General features: G+C 39.7%; 2 protein-coding genes across 2 annotated transcripts; both read right to left on the bottom strand.

Annotated features, from left to right (window-relative positions):
* Positions 1 to 1,554: 1,554 nt before the first annotated feature.
* LOC5572350 (tectonic) lies at positions 1,555 to 21,924 on the bottom strand. Its single transcript, XM_021846894.1, has 5 exons — positions 21,631 to 21,924; positions 19,728 to 19,916; positions 9,941 to 10,097; positions 8,740 to 9,875; positions 1,555 to 1,668 (listed from the first exon to the last, which is right to left on the bottom strand). The coding sequence occupies exons 1-5, from the start codon at positions 21,922 to 21,924 to the stop codon at positions 1,555 to 1,557; spliced, it is 1,890 nt and encodes a 629-aa protein (XP_021702586.1).
* LOC110675629 (B9 domain-containing protein 2) lies at positions 21,893 to 22,767 on the bottom strand. The gene has a single exon (XM_021841126.1). The coding sequence runs from the start codon at positions 22,514 to 22,516 to the stop codon at positions 21,983 to 21,985; it is 534 nt and encodes a 177-aa protein (XP_021696818.1). The 5' UTR covers positions 22,517 to 22,767; the 3' UTR covers positions 21,893 to 21,982.
* Between the last annotated feature and the right edge of the window lie 721 nt (positions 22,768 to 23,488).

Genomic DNA, 23,488 nt, shown 5'->3' with positions numbered 1-23,488 from the left:
AGAGAGCGGCGAGGATCGTGCTATCGGAGGGTGCAGGTTCAGGCTGGCAAATGATTCATCAGTCGCTTTTGCGATTGAAGCGTTCGAAAGATTCTCCTGAATGATTCCGATTTGGCGTTTCAGCTCACAAATTTCCTTATCATAGTTCATCTTCTCATCCATCGGAGTAGCTTTCGGGTTATCCACCTTTTCTGGAGGAATAGCAGACTTCGATTTTGTATTCAAAATACGTTCATTTCTCATCTCGCGCATTAGCGGGGTGCACTGGTTGCAAAGCCACCAAATATTAGGAGTAGATCGGCAACAAGAAACTATCTCATGATGTAGTTTTGCGCAAATGATATGAAATACATTGTGGCAGAAACCTTCACAAGCAACGCTGTCAGCATCTCTCTCGATCGGTGTGGTGCATTGTTTGCATATCGGTCGATTGTTTCCACTTCTATTATCAGCCATTCTGATCATCAAAAACTTGCGTTTTCGACTTCGGTGCAAAGTCAGTAGTGAGTATTATTTCTCTTCGTTTTCTGCAATACTTGATATTTTCTCGAAAACTTTAATGCGAACGATGAAAACACACAACTAGTCAATCAAACGCACATTTGAATGAATTAACGGAAACACGTTTACTAGCGAATTCTAGAATTAATCACAGCGCAACAAGAGACATCTTACGTACTCAGTCACAACACAACAGCAGCAAAACATATTATATCTTTTTATGTTATTATTCAGTTGCTGATCAGCATAGCACGTGTTGATTAGTTACTGCTGAATAGAAGCTCAAGCATGATCAATAATCAGCTACAAGAGGTTTATATTGGGCACTGGAAGGCTGATATATGAATTCAAGGATGGCGCAGATGGCATGGTATACCGCTGACGATGGGAAGGTCTCGAGTTCGAATCCAGTATTCAGGTAATTATTAAAAGTGTGGTTATTAATTCATGGTAAGGTTATACACTGCATTTGATGTATACAATGTTAGCTATTTTTAGTCATTTATTTGTTTTCAATCAATTTTGTGGCAGTTGAATAAAAGCTGAGATAAATGCTTATAAAGCGATTTTGAAGTTGTAGAACAAAGTCAATATACAACGACACGCTTTATAACTTCTCCAAATTTGTGTGAACAACGCCTGAACAAAGGCTTCACTTGGAAATAATTAAAATGTTGTTAAACATGATGCCGAATTAAACTACAATAATGTAGTTTGTTAAACTAGCGTTGTTAAATCATCAATCCTTATTAAGCTAAGTGAAACCTGAATGAACATCATTACAATATATGATTACAGTCACTAAATGATAAGAAGCTTAATAATTTCGCCAAATTTGCTTGAACAATGTGTGCGTAGCAGCTGCAAAGTAATATAAAAAAGCAACTATTCAGTATGTAGTTGTGAAAAATTGCTTAATAAATGATTATAAAATAGGCAAATGTTTCTTGGGAACCCCCTTTAAAACTTAATATTGCATATTGCTATCGTATATCGTTCGGCAAGAGACTGGAAGTTGGCAAGTGTTGTGGAAGCCAACGCAATTAAGAACTGTTACCCGCGAGTGAAACCCCGGACGTTGAAGTGCCTCGTGATGAGGTCAATATCGGCGACCACGTGAACCCGGCCAGTGACGGTATCCACCAAGACCGTCGAAACCACAAGTGCCTGTATGAAGTGGGTCGAAACGAAAATCGGAACAAATCCCAAATCACCTAAAACTGCAGTGGGACCCCGCTATTCTTGTGTGTGAAGTGTAGTGTGGTTAACCTCTAAGCCCGCCGAGGAGAAGTCACCATTATTGGGCCAGGGTGAAGCAGACGTTCAGCATCCAGGCATTCTGGGATGAGATTCCGGTAAGTCTACATGTTTTTTACTAGCCTTGGCAAACTCCTAATTTATAGGATCAATAATCACATCAATGCAAGTTTTTAATAAATTTTCATCGTGCGAAGCATTACAGTCGACTCTCCACATCTTTATGAGGAACATCCACATGTTCTACATCTCGATATCTGTCCCTTCATTCTGCATACATTTTCGCTCTCCACATCTAGATTGGCTCAAATCTGAAAATTCTCCTCCGAAAGCCGCAGATGCTGCTGTTTCGGGATTCCTAGCTGAAAGAGCAACTTTGGTAAATTTTAGTGCATTTGTCCTCTATATGGGTGGTAAATGAGTGGACAATACGTACCATTTGTACTTCGCGTACCTGCAGGTATAAAATTGACCCCATTTGTGGTCCTTAGCCTCTTGTCCAGTAACTCCTATCCCTACCTCCCCGTGGTGCCGCCTGGGGTACGAGTAACCATAGGGAAGATCGGGTAACCAACCCTGGTGGGAGCTTGGTCGTATGATGACAGGGAAGGGGGGCTCCTCTCTTCTGAGGTTGTAGCTTATCAGAGCGTCTGTTCTCCATGTTAGGGGCGGCTCAAAACAGCGTCTGTTCTCCATGTGAGGAGCGGCTGATCATCGTCCTAGTGCCAGCTTGGGACTCTAAACAGTGCTGTGCACGATGATGCTCCGGCGAGACAGGGGATGGTACACAAATTATGTCACGCTAAATTTCAGCTTTTTTGCCCCCCCCCCCTTGTCAAGTTTTTTGTATGAATCCTCCGAAAATTTTGTAAGGCTTGTCACGCTTGGCTTGACCCCCTTCACCCCCTCGGAGCGTGATGTAATTTGTGCGTGACCCTCAGGGGGTTGGTGCAGGCCTTATAAGCCAGCCGTAAAAATCATCAGTACAGGAAGCGTACAATGTAAATTCGTACCGGAACAATCGGCATAGACCCAGGCATCGAAAACGGACTAACGATTGGAAACTCGGATCATGGAACTGTAAGTCTATCAATTTCTTGAGAAGTATCCATATTCTTTCCGAATTATTGAGAGTCCGCAAGTTCGACATCGTAGCGCTGCAGGAGGTTTGCTGGAAAGGGTCGACGGTACATACGTATAGGGATGGTTATACCATCTACCAGAGCTGCGGCAACAGACATGAGCTGGGCACAGCTTTCATCGTGATGGGCGAAATGCAGAGGCGCGTGATTGGGTGGTGGCCAATCGACAACAGAATGTGCAAGTTGAGGATCAAAGGCCGTTTCTTCAATATAAGCATAATCAACGTGCACAGCCCTCATCTAGCAAGGGACGATGACGATAAGGACGCTTTCTACGCTGGAACGTGAATACGACGGCTGCCCAAGCCATGATGTCAAAATCGTTATCGAAGATCTCAACGCTCAGGTTGGCCAGGAGGAGGAATTTAGACCGACTATAGGGAAATTCAGCGCTCACCAGCTTACGAACGAAAACGGCCTTAGACTGATTGATTTTGCCGCCTCCAAAAACATGGCCATACGTAGTACCTACTTCCAGCACAGCCTCCCATATCGGTACACCTGGAGATCACTCCAACAAACTGAATCGCAAATCGACCACGTTTTGATTGATGGAAGACACTTCTCGGACATTATCGACGTCAGAACTTATCGCGACGCAAACATCGGTTCGGACGGTTAAAGTGCGCCAACGACTCTCCGTTGTGAACAACATTCGGTACCGAAGCCCCTCTTGAGGACTGCTGGAGTAGTCTCAAAGCAGCCATAAACAACGCAGCGGAAGGTGCCATTGGGTTCGTGGAAGCAAATCGACGAAACGGTTGGTGCAGCGCGGGCGATGATGCTGCAGCGAGGCACTCGTCAAAACGTGGAACGATACAAACAGAAGCGAAGACAGCAAACCCATCTATTCCGGCATACAAAAGCGACGCCTGGAAGAGTTGGAGTGCGAAGAGATGGAGCAGCTGTATCGTTCTCAAGAAACACGTAAGTTCTACAAGAAACTCAATGTATCTTGACGGACGAACGTGAGGTGATTGAAGGGTGGAAGCAGCACTACGATGAACACCTAAACGGCGCAGTGGAGGAAGATCAGGACAGCAGGAGGAATGGCTTCATCAGTACGGCGGATGAGGGAGACGTGCCAACTACCACAATAGGTGAAGTTAAGGATGCTATCAAACAGCTCAAGAACAACAAAGCAGCTGGAAAGGATGGTATTGGAGCGTAACTTATTAAAATGGGCCCGGACAGGTTGGCCACTTGTCTGCACCGATTGATAGCCAGGATCTGGGATACAGAACAGCTACCGGAGGAGTGGAAGGAGGGAATAATATACCCAATATACAAAAAGGGTGACAAGTTAGAATGTGAGAACTATCGAGCAATCACCATTCTTAACGCAGCCTATAAAGTGCTTTCCCAGATCTTCTTCCGCCGTCTATCGCCACTGGCAAGCAGATTTGTGGGAAGTTATCAAGCCGGTTTTGTGGACGGGCGATCGACGACAGACCAAATCTTTATGTTGCGGCAGATCCACCAAAAGTGTCGCGAATATCTCTACGCACCACCTATTCATCGATTTCAAAGCGGCCTATGATACCATCAACCGCAAAGAGCTATGGAAGATTATGGACGAGAATGGTTTTCCCGGGAAACTGACTAGACTGATTATAGCAACGATGGATAGTGTACAGTAGAGTTTTGAAATTTTAGCTCCCCTATGCTTAAACGATTTAAATTATGGTTAATAGCATCCTCCCAAATTTTGAAGTGATTCGGACAAAAATTGACTGTGCACACGCCATTTGAAGTTTATATGGAGATTACTATGGAAAACGCCAACCTTTTGTGTTCAGCCCTCTATCTCTTCGTCATAAAATTTTATGGAACTGTGAACACACTCATCTCATGTGAAATTTTCATAGCTACAACTTTGCCGAAGACCGCATTTTGATTGGACCTCAGGATAAATTGTTATTCATCATCATAAAGTTGGTTTGCATGTACCATGCTTCACCAACTGTTCGGCAGGCAACAGTGGTGCTCTTGGCGGGAAGAATAGATCAAAGTAATCCAGGCTAGGGTTTTGTTCTTCTTCGTCGTAAGCGCTACTATTCGTCGTATCAAACTTTAAATGTTCCACTACGGCGGATATTCAAACTTACCTGCAACATAGATTCATTATCCAAGTGTAATTTTGTGAAAGCTGTTATGGTTTGTACACTTGTACACCAAAAATGCAATAAAACTGCTGTATTTTGGTAAATAATTTCAGTTCAATCATCCACTTTGCACTTTTTCACCGAAATCGCATGGACGAACACGATTTGAGAGAAATGCTTAGCGATCGACTGAGCCACACCACTTTCCAACACAAGTTTCTTCCCGCCCCCGTGGGTGACTCACTTCGCCGGGCACTTATTTTCACTATGGAAAACCTTCGTACTTCTTCACTGAAGGATTTCATTCCAATCACACGCCGTAATACTTCAATAAATCACCAAATTTTACGAAATTTCCTCAACCGCCGCGTATAATTAAGGATGTAAACAAAGTTCAATCCGTCGTAGTGAGAAAAAAAAGCTTATGTGCACCAATGTGTGCGCGACGCTCGACGTAAAAATACGATTCCTTTGATTGTGTTGTTTTCGCTGTACTGTGAGCAAATGCCATAATTGTACGGTCAAAAGGAATTGTGTTCATATGTTCGGGCTGAATTTTGATGACGAACAATTAATTTTAAAGGAAATTAGTATATTCCATCATGCTGAAGGAATGGAGGGAGATGCCCGTAGATCTATATATTCTAGTAAAACATTTTATTATAGCGTTGATATGTTGTGTTTTGACCACTCAATACACACAGTGAGCCGTAAGTTGTGAGACGAATCTGGAAACTGATTGCGACGGAGTTGAAAACGATACGACGGACTGAGAATACGGTAAGATGCATTTTCTTTGCATTATTTCCAAACAGAGATCAAGATTTATCAAAATGTTATTGTACAATGCTGAAGCCGTTTTGAGAAAGAATTGTTTGGCATCGGTTTGTATCAGCATCATTAACTGCAATACTGAGAAAATTACAGTTCTCACTGATCAATCCTTAATACGATGGATACTAGCACATCACCCTACTATGTTCTACAGCAAGAAAGCAGTGTTGCTTTGAAAGTAATCGGATGATCATCTCAGCATGATATAGACTTTATTATCAATAATAACAAATTATTCTTACGTCCAATCAAAATGTGGTCTTCAGCAAAGTTGTTGCTGGGAAGTTTTCACATGTGATGAGTGGGTTCACTTTTCCACAAAATATTATGACAAAGAAATAAAGGGCTGAACACAAAAGATTGGCGTTTTCCATAGTAATCACCATATAAACTTAAAACAGCGTGTGCACAACCAAATTTCTTCCGAATCACTTCAATTTTTGGGAGGATCATTATCATCATAATTGACATCGTTTAAGCATAGGGGAGCAAAAACTTGAAAATTTGCATCAGTCTAGTGTACAGTGCTGTGTGAAGATATCGGGTGCATTATCAGACCCGTTTGAAACACGCAAAGGACTTCGACAAGGCGATGGTCTTCCCTGCCTGCTGTTAAATATTGCGCTAGAAGGTGTTATGAAACGGGCGGGCTTCAACATGCGGGGCACGATCTTCAATAAATCCAACCAGTTCATCTGCTTTGCTGACGACGTGGACATTGTCGGAAGAACGTTCCAGGTAGTTTCTGAACAGTATACCAGGCTGGAACGTGAAGCAGATCGGGTTGGATTGAAGGTAAATACGTCGAAGACGAAATATCTGCTGTCTGCGCGATAGAGCTCGCATTGGCAGACGCGTGACGATCGACGAGGATGAGTTCGAGGTGGTGGACGAATTTGTCTACCTCGGATCATTGTTAACGTCGGATAACAACTGCAGCAGCGAAATTCGAAGACGTATCATTGCTGGAAGTCGTGCTTACTACGGACTCCACAAGACCTTGCGGTCTGGTAAACTTCACCTCCGTACTAAGTGTACCATGTACAAGACGCTAATAAGACCGGTAGTGCTCTACGGGCATGAGACGTGGACAATGCTCGAAGAGGACCTGCAAGCGCTAGGAGTTTTTGGACGACGTGTGCTTAGGACGATCTTCGGCGGAGTATGTGAGAACGGCGTATGGAGGAGAAGAACGAGCTTGCGCAACTCTACGGTGAACCCAGTATCCAGAAAGTCGCCAAAGCTGGAAGGGTACGATGGGCAGGACACGTTATGAGAATGCCGGACAACAATCCCGCAAAAATGGTGTTCACCTCAAATCCGGCCGGTTCAAGACGAAGGGGAGCGCAACGAGCTAGGTGGTTTGACCCTGAGAGAGACTCGCGAAGAGGAAAAATATCAACGTCATATGCAGCCCAGATTCCCCTCTCACGAAACGTCAAATGCAGCCCACCGTTTTTAGGGCTGAAAAAGTGAAAAGTATTGTGTTCAAAGTAAACTGTTATTAAAAATCTCAGACGGCGGAGCAGTTTTTTCCAAAGTTGCAGATAAATCTAAGCAGAAGCTTAATTATTTATAATGTCTGCTACGTTTGCTGGCGTGAAATTTTACTCAAACGGGTATTTATGATTCGATGTGATGCAAACTCAATCATTTTTTGCTGAGAGGTTCATGTGAGGTTTTGAACAGCATGCGCATAATTAGTATAAACACAAAGTGGAATAAGAAAAAAACTCAGCAATCACAGAAAAAGAAGACCGTCTTCGCGAGTCTCGTCTCAGGTTTGACCAAGTGAAGCAGGATCTTGGAAGTGTGGGGCGATCGAGAAATTGGAGGTTAGCAGCCATGGACCGAGTTAGTTGGCGTAATATTGTGCCGCAGGTCATGTCTTGAAGGACGTAGAGCCAGCAAAAGTAAAGTAAGTCCTCTATATGGTAAAGAACTGATTTTTTTTAGATAGTAATAAGATACGTCTGTCCAATCGTCGCGGAAAGCCGTCGCTCTACGTAAAAACATCGTCGTCTAACAGGCCGAAAAAATCGGATCTGAAGATTTGTTCAGGACAAAAATCTACAATTCCTTTAGCTTGCGCAATACGCTGAATAATGTTCATATTAGTTAAATGATTCTTTACGTTTTACAGCACAACTTTTCACAGGCGTCAGGAAGGGTCTTAAAAGATCCGGTGAGAATCCTGATAGAGTTCTGATAAGAATTCGGAGATGAATCTGTAGACAATCCTGGGAAGGTTCTGATAAAAATCCTGAAACAAACCTGATCAGAGTCCTAGAAAAATTGAGGATTGCGAGATAAATTTTACAATAAATCTAAGATGATTCCAATAAGAACTCTGAAAGGATTCTGATGTGAATCGTAGTAGAGAACTGATGAGTATCTTAGATTCTAATGAGATTGTGAGAATATTCTGATAAGATTTCTGATAGGAATCTGATAACAACTCTTTGACGATTCCTATAAGATTTGTTTTTAAGATTCTTTTGAGAAACCTGAAATTATTCTGAGAGGATAAATAATATGCTTTTGAGGATTCATCAGAAGATTTCAATGAGGATCATGTAATATTTTTGATGAGTATAAAGGAAGAATACTAATGAGAAGCGAGATAAAATTCTAAGAGGATTCATCAGAAACTTTCCAAAAATCAGTACTGTAACTTTTGTTCGGAATCAAGGAAGGTTAATAAAATTCAGTTTCTGATTAATAATGTATATTTCATTCTCACAGTTTTAAAATACTTTTAGGAATAATTATTATTTATATCAATCAAACCTATTTACTATAATCAACCCCAACCATGTAAAACACCACCATATTGAAATCCTCCCAAAATTGCGACACCCGCTGTTTATACCGCTGGAGGTCAAATCGAAGAACTGAACCTGCACGAACACCGGCACTCGAATGTCCTCCTCCAACGCGAACTGCAAATTGACCCGCGGTCCGAACACAATCTCCGCTTCCCGCAGCACGTGCTGCCGAGGTACATTGCGTACCGTTGTTTGCGCGTGGAAGAACTGATATCGTACGTTGATGACCATGTTGTTGCATTTGAAGTTCGATTTTTCTGGGGAAACACTTCCAGTCACATCTTCGTTCAAGACGTTCACCGTTCGAAACTGGATCCAATCCGAGCTGCGGTTGACCGGATTGCCGTACATGGAGGCGAACCAATTCACTTCGTCCAAGTTCGTTCCTGGGAATTTCAGGCGAATGCCATGCAGAAGGATATCGTCTATCCCCTTTTGAAGAATTTTGCAGACTTCTGTGAAGTTGGAGTCTTGAGTCACGTTCAGCTGAGGCGAAAAGTTACACTTGTTCCACGAGTCCTCTCCGAAAAGAATCGTGGGTTGGTCTTCTAGCACGCATTGATTTCGTTTGCTTTTAGGTAATTTTAAGCGGAAAGTGTCGTCGGGCAGTCTGGTGCCATTGGTGAAGTAGCTTAACATGTACTTCTTGGTGCGTATGTCTTCCATCGTGTCGTTCTCGGGAATTAGTAGGTTCGATACAATCAACGGTTTTCCCTTGAGGTAACCCAGATTACCGCTAACGCTTCGGGAAAACTTTTCCTCATTTTTACGAGTAAACTTCACGCTCAATCGCGTCCAAATTTTGTCCCCCTTCATGTCGAAAAGTTCGGCTCGACCGCAGAGGAATTTGATGTTCAAACCTTCCAGGTGGGTGTAGTTGTGCTGGAACTCAAAGTTGATTCGAGGACAGTACCAAAGTTCTCCATCGTCATCGTTACTCTCGGAGGAGTTAGTTGAGCGGCAGTTCAGCCCTGCGAAGCTACAAAACTGCATGGAGCTGTTGAAGCAATCCTGGTCCAAGCAGTGTTCCATGATTTCCGCTTTGGGCAGTCTGAGATAGCGTAGATGAGATTGCTGCTCCATCAAAGTGGTTGTGAAGCTTTCTAGCTCATCTAATGAGGTACGCAGACACTCGGTGGTTTGGTCCTGAAGAAAGCGGATTGGTTGCAAAATCTGGCATTCCGAGTTGGTGAGAGATCGGGGAAGATCTACGGATAGATACGAATTGAATTAGATACAGAGTAATGAAAAGATTTTTATATGAGACACATACTGAATGGTTCGACATGTTCACTGGTCTCGTTGTAGAATTTTATGATATCGTTCACACGATAAGAAGAGGCAATTTTATCCTTTGAGTTGGTATCAACCGGAAATATATCGATCCATTTCCGTTTGGTAGCGATTTCTTTAAGTCTCGAGTCATAAAACTGTAATAGAAAATAATCAAATTAATTTCAGTGCGCATCATACCTTCGTGCTGTGCGTACACAAATTCTTTCTGCTCTTGGAAGTTTTTAAAAACTACCTAAAACAATTAAACAGTACTCTTCAGTGCTAAAATAAAAAACGGTACTTTTCAGTACTATTTTTTCTATTATTGATCCCTTTATGCTCCTTGATTGGACCCGTGCCTTCGATTTTCCGTTGGATCCGAATCTCATCTGGAGCTGTCCATTAGACTGATGCAAATTTTGAATTTTCTGCTCCCCTATGCTTAAACGTCTTCTTTTATGATAAAAATCATACTCCCAAAATTTGAAGTGATTTGGAAGAAATTTGGTTGTGCACATGCTACTTGAAGCTTATATGGAAATTACTATGGAAAATGCAAATCTTTTGTATTCCGTCCTCTAACTGCTTGTAAAAATATTCTATAAAATAGTTATTATACTCTTCTCATGTGAAATCTTTCCTTCTACAACTTTGCCGAAGACCACATTTTGGTTTGACGTAAGGATAATTTGTTATCTTTGATAACAACGTCTTAATCATGCTGAGATGATCATTCAATTACTTTCAGAGCAACACTGCTTTTTTGCTGTAGCACATAGTAGCCTGGATTACTGGATTACTAGGGGCTCTGCACTGTTTTGATTTTGTATGAAACTTTGACGTTTACTGGCCTTGTTGTTTAGGGATCGTTCAAATATTACGTAACGCAACAGGGGGAGGGAGGGGGTCTTACATAGTGTTACGCCCCATACAAAAATTTTAAATTTTACATACAAAAGCTGTTACGTGGGGGAGGGAGGGGGTCTAAAATTGACAAATTTTGCGTTACGTAATATTTGAATGAACCCTTACTAATTTCATGAAAGAGGGAAAGAGAGAGACAGATTTTTGTGCAGAGCCCCATTCTATCCGCTATGAGCACCACTGTTGCTTGCCGCGAAGTTGGTTAAGCATGCAAAATGCAAACCCACTTTATGATTATGAATAGCAATTTATCCTGACGTCCAATCGAAATGTAGTCTTCGGCAAAGTTGTAGCTGGGAAAATTTCACATGAGTAGAGTTTGTTCACTTTTCCATAAAATATTATGACGACGAGATAGAGGGCTGCACACGAAAGGTTGGCGTTTTCCATAGTAATCTCCATATAAACTTCAAATGGCGTGAGCACAGTCAAATTTCTTCCGAATCACTTCAAACTTTGGGAGGATGCTATTTACCATAATAAAAATCGTTTAAGTATAGGGGAGCCAAAATTTCAAAATTTGCATCTCTCTACTGTCCATTAACCACGTGATCATTTTTTTGGGATTCCAGACACCCCCGTACCCACTCGTGGTCATTTGTCTATACAAAAATTTTATTTTTTTTTAGGACCGTGGTCATTTGTTCTGTGGTTTACGGACGACCCCTCTGTGTTTTAGGCCGAAAAAATATTTTTTGTCTTAGGTCAACCTCTTGAAAACTTGGTAAAAATCTGTGTTGAGCAAAAATCCAATTTTTTTTTGTTTAAGGTCAAAAAGAATCTTTGCAAACGTATTATAGCTGTATTATATTATATTATGTATGTATAGAATTATATATTTGAACTAGTTCTACTAAAACTATAATAAAGATCATAATTGTTTTTAAAAGTTAAAAAAAAACATTGAGAAAAACTAAACAGAGTAACCTTTTTTATCAAAATATCTGTAGGGAAGAACAGGAAAAATTCTGTGTAATTACAGATAAATCTGTGTATGTGGCATAACTGCTTGGATACCGTCTTGGGAAAACACCTTTTGAAGGTCACGTCTTCTTTGTTTATTTACTAAACATGGCTGCAACTACTAACAAAAGGAAAGGTGAATCTCTGAATTCACTACTTCTTTCCAAAAAAGTGGGTTAAGTAGCCCGTCATTCGTTTTAACAGCCATGTTAATTTTGCAAATTGCAATTTCAAAGTGATAAAACTCAGTCATCATAAGTAACGTTGGTTCAGAAAAGTATCACTTCTTGCGCTTGCGTGTAGAAAGTATGCTGATACTTTTTCAGCTATGCCAGTTCAAATCCAAGTGATTTTCTTTAATTCGCAATTGTTAAACAGATGAGCCGCAATCATCGATGATCAGTACAAATTTCAATGACGGCCTACTTCGCTTTAAAACTGTCATTAAACGTGGCAAGAATGGAAGAAAGGACGTTTCTCCGGAATGCGAACTTTCTTCCAAGGGTGAAATGGATAATGTAGATAATTGCATCGAAATGAGCATTCAGTTCAATGCTCTAGACATATTTTCCGAACACCAAATCGAAGCAGTCTCAAGCTCAGGCTCTTTGATTCAAGTGAAGAAGCAAAGAGTGCCGCCTATCGTGGTCAGTTGTTCCGAATTTGGGGGATTTAGGCAGGAGATCTTGAACTCCATTAGAGGAATCAAAGTTTCCTCCCAAATCGCAAATAAATGAGACTGTCGTGTTTTGCCTATAACTTTTAAAGATCGCGAACTTCTACTCAAACATCTTGAAGAGAAGAAGCACAATTTTTATACTTATGATGACAAAACTGAACGCTTGTTCAAAGTCGTCTTGAAATGTCTCTTAAGTGACTATAAGTCACCTGAACAGATCAAAAATGGAATAAATGCTTTTCCCCAGTCCAAGTAATCATTATGAATAAAAAAACCCAATCTGGCATTGTTCGGAGAGGGCTTTTACAAGAATATTATTTAGTTTACAAAAGGCTTAAAGAAAACATCTAAATAATATTAAAGTTTGAGAAAAAGCAAGACTGGATGTCCGTGTGACAAGGGAACAATTCCAGATACCTGGAGGAAATTTCCAGAACCCAACTCAGTGCCGTCGGTGCCTAAAGTGGAGTCATGGAACAAAACGTTGCCGCATGGATGCTAAATGCATGATTTGCGGAGGTTCTTCTCGCTAAAGACGTCTGTGCTGTGAAGGAAGATACTAAAAAGTTTGTATGCGCAAATTGCGGTGGCAACCATAAGTCTAACTTTTGGGATTGTCCTTTGCGTAGGCGAGTCGTCAAGGCTCGTACCGGGCAGATGAACGGTAATGTTTCTCGTTCCCGGAATTACCCTGGCAGAATTTCGAATAATTATCGTTTTTCTTTCATCAAACTCATCAGGAAGATTATAATCATGCTCATTCACAAACTAGTTTTATTTCGTCGGGTATCCGCTCTAATCTTTTAATTTCGAATGGATCTACCCAAGCAAACTCGTATGCCGATATTGCAGCTGGTAGATACAATTCCTTCCCTTCAAATTGTCTACCTACGGATAATCGTTCTGAAAAGCCCCTGCCGCCAAAAGAAACTTCTATTCCACCTCTTGATCTTCATCTACTCCAGGAATAACATCATGAATGATCTCTAGAGAAGTTGCGAAGGTGTTCTCAGATGAGTTTCTGGTAAATTTCTCTGAGAGTTTTTTTGTTTATGAATCATTCCGGAGATTTTTTGAAAAATATCACGCAGAAAATAAAATAAAGTTTCTTGGTCTTGGACTTTTCGAGAGGTCCTCAGAAGAATGGCTGAACATGTGTTCAAAGAAAATATTGGAAAAATAATTTGCATGAATAGGTAGAGGAATTATTTAAACTTATACTCGGAGTAAGTCTTAAGCAAATCCGATTAATATGACTGGAATGGTTTCTGTAAGAAATTTTTGCAGAATGTGTTTAATGTTAAAATCTTGACTTAAGGTGAAACAGCTAGCAATCTAATTTCCCTAATGTACCAAAACTTTGAAGGCATAAATATCGCGAAAGAGACAAAAAAAAACAAAGATCGACTTCGAGCGTTCAATATCGCTGCAGATTAGTGCCATTGAAATCATTAGAAGGGGCTTATTAAGAAAGCCATGTTTGAATTCCGAAGGAGTAGTTCTTCATATCATATTATTTACGCCTTTATTCTAGAACACAAACATCATCAACATGATCCTGCCCGTTAGGCAAAATTGTATTTTATACATACTTCGAAGACTATATGGTCGGGGTTCTGCTAAACCGCACCAAACGCCAATTTTTTCAAAAATGAGTTATTTACACTAGAGGATTCAGATTATCATAACCTTTCTACATTTAAGATATCGAATAATTTGAACCATCCCTCGTTGAGTAAATTCAAAAAGTAAAACTGGAATTGTATCCAACCAGAGCGAACCATAAACCTTAGCTTGTCATTAGAGGTTATTTAGTATTCTGATTAAAGACGGCATTTTTTTTTTAATTCTTCCTTAAATATTGTTAAGTGGCCATTCCGGACAACATACAGTAACAACACCAAAGGATTTTAGTTTCTCATGTAAGTTAACGGCTTTGTTTCGGTGGTGCTGATCTAATATCATTGAAATTTTGTTCAGCCACACCGCACCAAGTACCATTTATATAAAAATCGTGTTTTTGTGTGAAGAAGAGATATCAACATTCGCAAGACGCTTACCTTCGCTTTATATATAATATGTCGATGGGACCAAGCATGAGCCGTGATGAAATAACAAGACATTTAAATTTGATGTTGTCTGAATAACTTGGAAGCACTTGGTGCGCTTTAAGCTAAGTATGCTGTTCGACTCAAGAAAAGTAAAAATTTCTGCTCAAGAAATGGTCAAGAAATTTCCTACAGTGAGCTTCATTTGAATTGACATTTCTTTTCAACTGCGTACTGCGATCAAAGAAAAATGCTTTTCTTAAGCATTTCTTGCAAGAAATTTCCCACGCATCGAGATAGGCCATTTCTTTTCTGTTGATGTGCATACTTCGCTTTAGCTGTTCGGAAAATGACGTTTTCACCTGTTTTCATCATCAAGCCTTCTAGATCAGATCGCGCACAGCTTGTTTCTAGTTATTCGCTCTCAATTCAACAGTTCTAAATGACCGAGAGGTAGCACGCCTTATCACCACTCGAAGGACACGAGTTCGAATCCCGATAAATATTTTTTTTACGTTGTCCCTAACAGGGAGTTATATAAAATCAATCAACTTTCAGCTTTTATGACTATTTTTGAACAATAAAGCACAAGCAGTTTCATATACAACGGGAATGATGAAACGCATGCCATTCTTGGTATCCACTTCACATAAAATTTAATAATCGTGAACTTGTTCAGCCAAAGTGTATTAAATGGGAGTAACTTGGTGCGCTCTGGCAGAACGAATTCATGGTTATTTTTCGATCGGCACATTCTTCAACTACATCATTATTGTCTTTTTCGAATCTTTGAATGCGTGAGGGACTTGGTTCAATAACTCTTCTGTTGAAATAGATAATCCATCAAGAGAAAGTCGATAGAATACGTTAGAATACGTATTGGCTAGTACCAATTCATACCACTACATTGTGACCAGTTCTATGGAAAATTACAAATCTTTTCCGTTCACAGTGCATAAACATTTGTGACAAGCATTCCAACATGCATGGCGATGATATGAACCCTTTTTATTTTTTTTCTTTCTCCTGTGTTCCTGGAAATCATGAAACACATTCAGCCATACCGAACTGAAAACCATTTTCTTCAATTTTTGTTCAGCCAGAGTGAACTGAGTACCTCTTGATTTGAAATCAAATCTAATTAAATGGAAAATATTTGATGAATTTTTTGAATATTATATCTTGAGTTACTTATTGGACCCTATTAGTCATTTGTGAACGGTGAAATTTTCAAAAGAGTCATTTGCGATTTACTCGCAGATGAGTGAACTTTAAAGTTAAATATCTCAAAATGATGCTTTTGACACTTGGTGCGGTTTAGCAGAACCCCGACCATATGGTACTTCTTTTGCTTAACATCCCAATTGGAATCGAGTATGTTTTGCATTGCACTTTCCACATGCTGCATCAAATCACAACCTACTTCTTTTTTTATTTCACAAATAAAGCTAAGTATGCTGTTTCGCTGGGGCCCAGATAGCCGTAGCGGTAAACGCGCAGCTATTCAGCATGACCATGCTGAGGGTCGTGGGTTCGAATCCCGCTGGTCGAGGATCTTTTCGTAATGGAAATTTTCTCGAATCCCAGGGCATAGAGTATCATCGTACCTGCCACACGATATACACATGCAAAAATGGTCAATCGGCAAAGAAAGCTCTCAGTTAATAACTGTGGAAGTGCTCATATGAACACTAATCTGAGAAGCAGGCTTTAACCCAGTTGGGACGTAACGCCAGAAAGAAGAAGATGCTGTTTCGCTCAAGAAAAGTAAAAAAAATTGCTTGACTGAATGGGCCAAGAAATATCCTACAGAGAGCCCCCTTTGAAATAACATTTCTTCTGAACTGCGTACTGCGATCAGAAAAATATGATTTTCTGGACCATTTCTGGGAAGAAATTTTCCACGCATCGAAATAGGCAATTCCTTTTCTTGTCAGTAGCAAACGGAAGATAAATTTAATGACTACACTGCTGAAAAATTTTCAGTTTATTGTGGAAACACTTATCACGAATCACATGAATGGAAATTCCTTTGAAATTTCAGTAGACCCTCCATAACATGATATTTTCTTAAATTCGATAGATTATTAAGTCTCTCAGTATTCAATACATCTTGCTGTTCATTCGTTGATTTCTTCATAACTTGATACTTTAGTCAATGTAAATTGCTCTTTCTAACTCAACATCTACTTTGAAATTATTTTTGTTTGGAGAAAATTGAAGTACTTCTTGTTCGGAAGTCTCCTGCAAATTGCAATGACCGATAGGAAAACGTGAAAATAAAAAATGGATTGTAATAAAAAAAAGATATTGCGAGCACTCATATAATTTCTTGTCCAAGTGCTCAAAATTACATTTCATAGAATTGAACAACAACATAAATCAGTGGTCCTCAACCTAACTACTAGAACGGGCCACTTCAAAGGTTTCAAAACCTGACACGGGCCGCAAGTTATGTGAGCATCAGAGTAGACAATCTTTGCCGTCAAATGGAAAAAGTCGGCGACGAAGCTGAAGAAAGAATCGTCTTAGTCATTGAAGCGTTGGATGACTTTTTGCTGCAGTGATCCGTCACATAGGTCTTGCGTCATGACGAACAAATAAGCTTCATTCGTTCCGGAGCTCTGAGCTGACAAAATTAACAATCTTGTCGTCGACAGATTCTGAGCTTTAAAAAAAAAAAACAATAGGGCACAAACAAAAAAAAAAACGCATGCGGAATCGAACAAGCGATCTTTCAATCGTAAAATCCACATACTTACTAACAGGGCTATTGTAGTACAATGAGGAAAACTGGTTCAATTGCCAATACATGCAATTTTGTGATGGAATTCGTCATTTGTGTAGCAACAAACGTCATTTGTGTAGCAACAAACGTCATTTGTGTATACAACAAACTCCTCCTTCTTTAAGAAAGGGGATCAAAAGGAACGCACTTCGTTATTAACTATTTTGGATTGATGTTAGTCCTGTAAACTTTCGTCGGTAACGCAACACCGATCACTCGGGCAGAGTTGAACACCCTTATTCTTGTTTACGACGGATCCAACTTTAGATTGAATCCTATTCGTTCGATTCCATGGCCCAGTTTATTGTTTGGCGTAAACGGGAATGAAAAACGGTTTTCGATCGAAAGAGCATTCCAACGTAAACAAAAGTAGGAGTAATTATTCTGGATGACGATTTTTTATTTCATCACGATTCCCAGCACTGGTGAGGATTCATTTGAACAACTTTTTATGTGACTATAAAGATTTCTTTTTTATAAATAGGAAGATGAGATTTATGGAATTTTAGGAAAAGTTGATGACAAGAAATATCTTAATTCTCATAAATTTCAATGATTCCTTCCATTTTTTTTAAAATCTTTAAATATTTTCAACCAAGTCAAAATTCAAAACCTACCTAATACATTTATGAGAAATATCTGAGGAGTCCGGTCTTTTTTTTAAAACTGGGATACATTTTAATGTTATAAACGCTGAACGTTATTGAGAAGCGACGAAATTTTTGAAATCGTGAGGCAATTTGAAGCCCGTAGCCTGCCGATAGTGTTGTTCAGACTCATTTCCCCGAAAATAACATTTTCCGAACTACGAAGCCACAAACTACTACAACCATGCTCTATCCTCCTAAGATGGAAAAGCAGATGGTTAAGCTTGAGTACTGCGCACAAAGTCGATCAATTTTGATCCCGGAGAGCCACAATTCAAGTTTCGGTGAAATGAAATGAGTGAGTGAGTGAGTGCGAATCATTTCACCGAAACTTGAATTGTGGCCCGCCGAGATCGAAACTGTCGGATCCCATGTGCAACACTCAAGCCCAACCACCTCCCCCTCCATCTCAGGAATACAACGCACAGTTATAACAGTTCATGGCTTAACAATTAGAATTTCGGGGAAATGAGTCTGGTCAACACTGCCTGCCGATACATTTTTTTGATTCGAAATAACTGTAAGATTTTAGGGTGTTCAACAAAATTCAAACTATTCCTGACCTAATAAACACAGTCTATACCTCATTATTTCCTACTCGTCAATCAATTGTTGGCCATATGGAAAAGCATGGCTCGTGTTTTTAGTACCGTAATTCGGGGTGTTGTTGATCAGTGGAGTGAAGTTGATCATTCCCGTACCCACATGTTTAGTCTGCCAGTAGAGCTATAATTAGATTTCAATTTTCAAAATTTCTGTGTTGTTGCATTGTCTGATAGCCGCTCTTGATTTTCCTAAATTTGAATTGACATTGGAGATAATTATACCATGAAAAAAACATAATTTTCAGGAAATGTTTTATGAACTGTTGAAGGGTTCTTCTTCAAACAATCGAGTTTTACCGAGCCCATATAAATACACCATTCAAATGAACTGTCTCATAAATTCCAGATTTCTTTTCTGAACCCAGTTTTGAATGTGAATTGAGTATAAAAAATCATTTCCGCGGATAAAATATGTTCTTTTCTTGAACAAGTCGTCAATTTCCAAGAAAATTGCCTACATTTAGGCGTTTAATGTGTTTTATTCTTTAATTCATAAACTTCAATTCCAAAATTTATCGATTTATTAACAAGTTGTAATATTTTTGAGACTTGATTCGAATTCAGTGACCCCATATTTAGTGAAAAGCATGTCTTTTTACTTTTGGAAACCTATAGTATATGATCAACTTCACCCCGGAATCAAAAAATTCACTTTTCGATTACTAAACATTATTTTTGTTATTATAACAGCATTTGGTAAAAATTCCCTCTACATTATTTGATGAACATTCATCAAGTACTGGTTTTAAAAATATTTGGATGATAATACATGCATCCCACCAGATCTTATTGACTATAACCGCTCAAAAATGATCAACTTCACCCCATTTTACGGTACTCGGTTGCAAGAACATAAGAATTCAAATGTTGTCATCATTCACTACTTACCGAGATGAGCCAGCCTCGGGCTGCAAATCTCGTTAATAAAGATAATAATAATAATCATTCACTACTTGCGGGCCACTTCACATTGCTATCCAAAATCTGTTCGCGGGCCGCACAAAATGCTCTCAAGGGCCGCAGTTTGGTGACCATTGACATAAATAAAATGACTTCAAAAAGTTGACTGTAGTAGGAACCCTAACCATAATTTGAAGCAGCATGGTTTAGATTTCGAAATTTCTTACTTACCGTTCCACGCGTGGTATCTCGCCTTTCGCCAACCAAGCAAAACAATCCTCCCTGGACCTCGCACGACTGCAGCCCCTCCTGGTGATGGTATTCTTCGATATCCAACTCTTCCTCGTCACATGCAAAAGTCCTCAGAACTGACTCACTGCAATCGATGTCGCAACAACAGTTCACATCACAGATATTGATCTGAAAACCGAATAAATGATTGAAAAATAGTTTTTTTTCGAATTAAGGACTGTGACGAACTATTTATGGAAAACCTAATGCTCTGTAATTGAATAATTTCAAAGTTCTACGAAGCATACATCCAAAAAATATTCAACTCTCAGTGTACTTTTGAATAATTTATGGTCTCTGCAACCAGAAACACGGTCTAGGGGGACTAGATGTTCAAAGCAAAAATGAACCCCGATAGTTTGAATGAGGTACTGTTCGAATTAGTGGGGGTGCCAAGGTACCGTGCATCTTTATTATTTATCAATGGGCTGACCAGACTGTAACAGGATAAAAACGGGACAAATGAAGTTCAAAAACAGGACATTTTCGTAAAAAGTTAATAATATAGGGTGCAGGAGCTACTTGGGCACTTTCATGATTCACTTTGGCATGGGGGGTTTTTCTCGGCCGAATCGTCTGAAACTGTGCAATAAGAGGCTGCTGCATAATGTGAACTGAGTTCAAGCTTATATTTTTTGCTGAATAATGAAATCAGTTATTTATGTAGTAGTGCAAATTGAATATGACATGAAGAAATGTGCATGAAATTATGGACATTTGTATAAGAAGACAAACTTCAAACATTGAGCGGTATTTTCTCTTTGAACGCTTCCCATATGGAACAGTTATGCTTTTATGAGCAATACTTTACTGCCGTAAGTCAGTCCCAACTATAAAATGTAAGAATTTTTTTGTTTTATCATAGAGACTTTTAGCCTTGAGCTGGTTCGTCTCTGAAGTATTGTGAAAATCAACTTAGAAGTTTACAAACTAGTTTTCCAGAATTTTCGAAGATGGGAACATGTTTGTATCTCAATGAAGTTTTCACAATTTGTTTCACACACCAATACCGCCCATAAAAGCATAACTGTCCCATATGAGAAACGCAGGCATTTTGAAAATAGGGCTAAAAGCTTGTCTTCTTGTCTTCTCATCTTCTTCTTCTTTCTGGCGTTTACGTCCCCACTGGGACAGAGCCTGCTTCTCAGCTTAGTGTTCTTATGAGCACTTCCACAGTTATTAACTGAGAGCTTACTATGCCAATGACCATTTTTGCATGCGTATATCGTGTGGCAGGTACGAAGATACTCTATGCCCTGGGAAGTCGAGAAAATTTCCAATCCGAAAAGATCCTCGACCGGTGGGATTCGAACCCACGACCCTCAGCTTGGTCATGCTGAACAGCTGCGCGTTTACCGCTACGGCTATCTGGGTGTCTTCTCATGTAAATGTTAATAATTTACTTGTACATTTTTGCTTGCCATATTCATTTATCACTTTTCTTGTTTCTATTGATCAGCAAAAAACAAAAACTTGAATACAATTCACGTTTTTCAGTTGCTATTTGTATTGAAAGTTCACATAGAGACTGTTATGTCTTTAATTTTCAATATGAGTTTGCACCAACTTCATATTTTTCCACAACTTTTTCAAACACAGTATAGATATTTGTTGCAAACGGTCATTAAATTATGATGGGAACCTCATGACAGAGATTTGTACGACGTATAGTCAAAACTAAAATAGTATATGCAAATAACTTTTTCTCATGATACAATAATTGTAAAGCATGTTCTCAAACTATAATAACATTCGAAGGATCAAAATAAAGCTCTTTGAGAAAATACAGGACTTCGAATTTCCGAGGTATAGTTCGACACAGTCCTTACACGAATTTACCCACCTTGAGGTCACATTTACAGTAGTAGCCGGAGGGAACCTTCTTCGTGAGACGTCCTTCTTTTGGCTGCTCAAACGGAGCTATTTCCGTAGTGGATGTTGGCGGACTAGTTGTTGATGTCGTTGTCGGTGCTGTAGTTGCATTTTCCTCTTTTTTGGTTACCGCAAGTGTGGTTTGTGCTGTTGATGTACTAATGGTTGTTCCTAAAACGGTGTCATTACCAGGAGTAATAGTCGTCGTATCATTATTTGGCTTCTGATTGATTTTGGACACATCAATTTTAACAAATTTTTGCATGTGAGCATCTTGGTCACCTACGACTAGTGCAATTGTCCAAACAAAAATCAATCCGATTCTACCGCAACTCCACGCCATTTTCAGCAAAGTTTTTAAATATTAACATCAATTCCAATTCGACACTCCCAGACGACTTGGTGAGCAGTTTATACCGCTCAATCCCCGAAAACACTATATCACTCTTGGCAACAGTAAACCCCCCGGTGTGGAACTTCTCCCGAACCGTATCGAAAAACCTGGCCGACGAAACTTTCCACGTTGCCACCCGCACTCGCTGCAGTCCCGGTTGCGTAGGCACAAACGCAAACCCGTACCCCACGGGCCAATAGTTCTCAAACGAATTCAGCGCGTACACTTCGATGTGAATCTTGGGCCAACCCTGAATACCCCGGCAAGCCAGGTGCAGATCGATCGGGGTGCCAAAATGGGACCTATGTCCTACACGGTCAGCACTGGTACTACTCTGTCCCTCCGAATGGCCCTCGATCACCTTCCAGCACGAGCCAAACTGGACACTCCACCGGCAGAACAGGTTCGGTTCCTCGAAGTCGGACGCGTGACACAGCTCACCGAGGATGTGTAGCTCAGCCATTGAGCTGCATAGTTGCGATTAGTTTGTGAATATGTGGTTTGTGGTGAAAATGAATTAGAGAGCAGTATCCTTAACCGTATCCATGTATCACTTATCAGTTTTAGGATATCGTTTTCAAGTAACAAGTTTCATCAAAGTGACCCAAACATATCGTTGCTATGGAAACCGCATACATATATCGTTGTCATTGGCAATAGATATTCCACGCGTGATGGGTGAAAGGGAGCACGTGTTTCTCTAGCTTTGAAAAGCAGATCCTGTACCGTGATGCATCAATACCCGGACGCTTAAGGTGACACAGTTCGAACTCTAATATGTGTGTTTTGTTTTAGGAAATTCTTAATGTAATATTGTTCAATTCATTATTTCAAGCAAGATCTTTACGAAAGTGAGGAACTTTTTGGTAAAAACCATGATTTTAATATGAAAATCATTCAAATGTCTTGTCTATAAATCCGGACACCTGACGGAAACGATGTCTTTAAATCCGGACACTTTTGAATCGATATCCGGACATCGGTATTATAGTATGTGATATTCGTTCAATTCAAATAAAATCATATCAACACACAATGAAATATCAATGTTTAGTAAACTTGATGTCCACGTTTGCCCCACAATTTCAAAAAGAATGGCATGTTTGTAATATACATTCCCGTGCAAAAGTTTGGGTTCACCCCCTAAAAAACATACAAAACTGTTCTGTCCATATCTCTGTGATTACACGACCAATTGAAACTCTCTAAGCCGCATTCAAAAGGCAAAGAGTTATTCTTACTTCGTTTGTATTTTTCCAAAAACATTTTTTGAATTTTGCATACTAAATATTTACTTAAAGTTGTTATATTTTTCAAAAAACACAGTGAAAAATCATATCTAATTTCTTCAGCATTGGATCGACCAAAATTTTAAATCAAAGTGTCATTAGAATCGCAATCTTATATTCTTTGAAGAGACCCCACGAAATTTTGG

Source organism: Aedes aegypti, chromosome 2 (assembly GCF_002204515.2).
Source record: "Aedes aegypti strain LVP_AGWG chromosome 2, AaegL5.0 Primary Assembly, whole genome shotgun sequence".
Taxonomy (NCBI): Eukaryota; Metazoa; Arthropoda; class Insecta; order Diptera; family Culicidae; genus Aedes; species Aedes aegypti.
This window is presented reverse-complemented; position numbering and strand designations above follow the sequence as displayed.

What these genes read in the sequence shown, in the direction of transcription:
- LOC5572350 (XM_021846894.1), bottom strand. Translation starts at nt 21,924, where the DNA reads ATGCAAAAATTTGTTAAAATTGATGTGTCCAAAATCAATCAGAAGCCA. An exon ending in GAGATACCACGCGTGGAACG is followed by an intron (nt 10,098 to 19,727) that starts GTAAGTAAGAAA and finishes TTTCTATTACAG; the next exon opens with TTTTATGACTCGAGACTTAA. An exon ending in GAGTGCCGGTGTTCGTGCAG is followed by an intron (nt 1,669 to 8,739) that starts GTTCAGTTCTTC and finishes CACTTCATACAG; the next exon opens with GCACTTGTGGTTTCGACGGT.
- LOC110675629 (XM_021841126.1), bottom strand. Translation starts at nt 22,516, where the DNA reads ATGGCTGAGCTACACATCCTCGGTGAGCTGTGTCACGCGTCCGACTTC.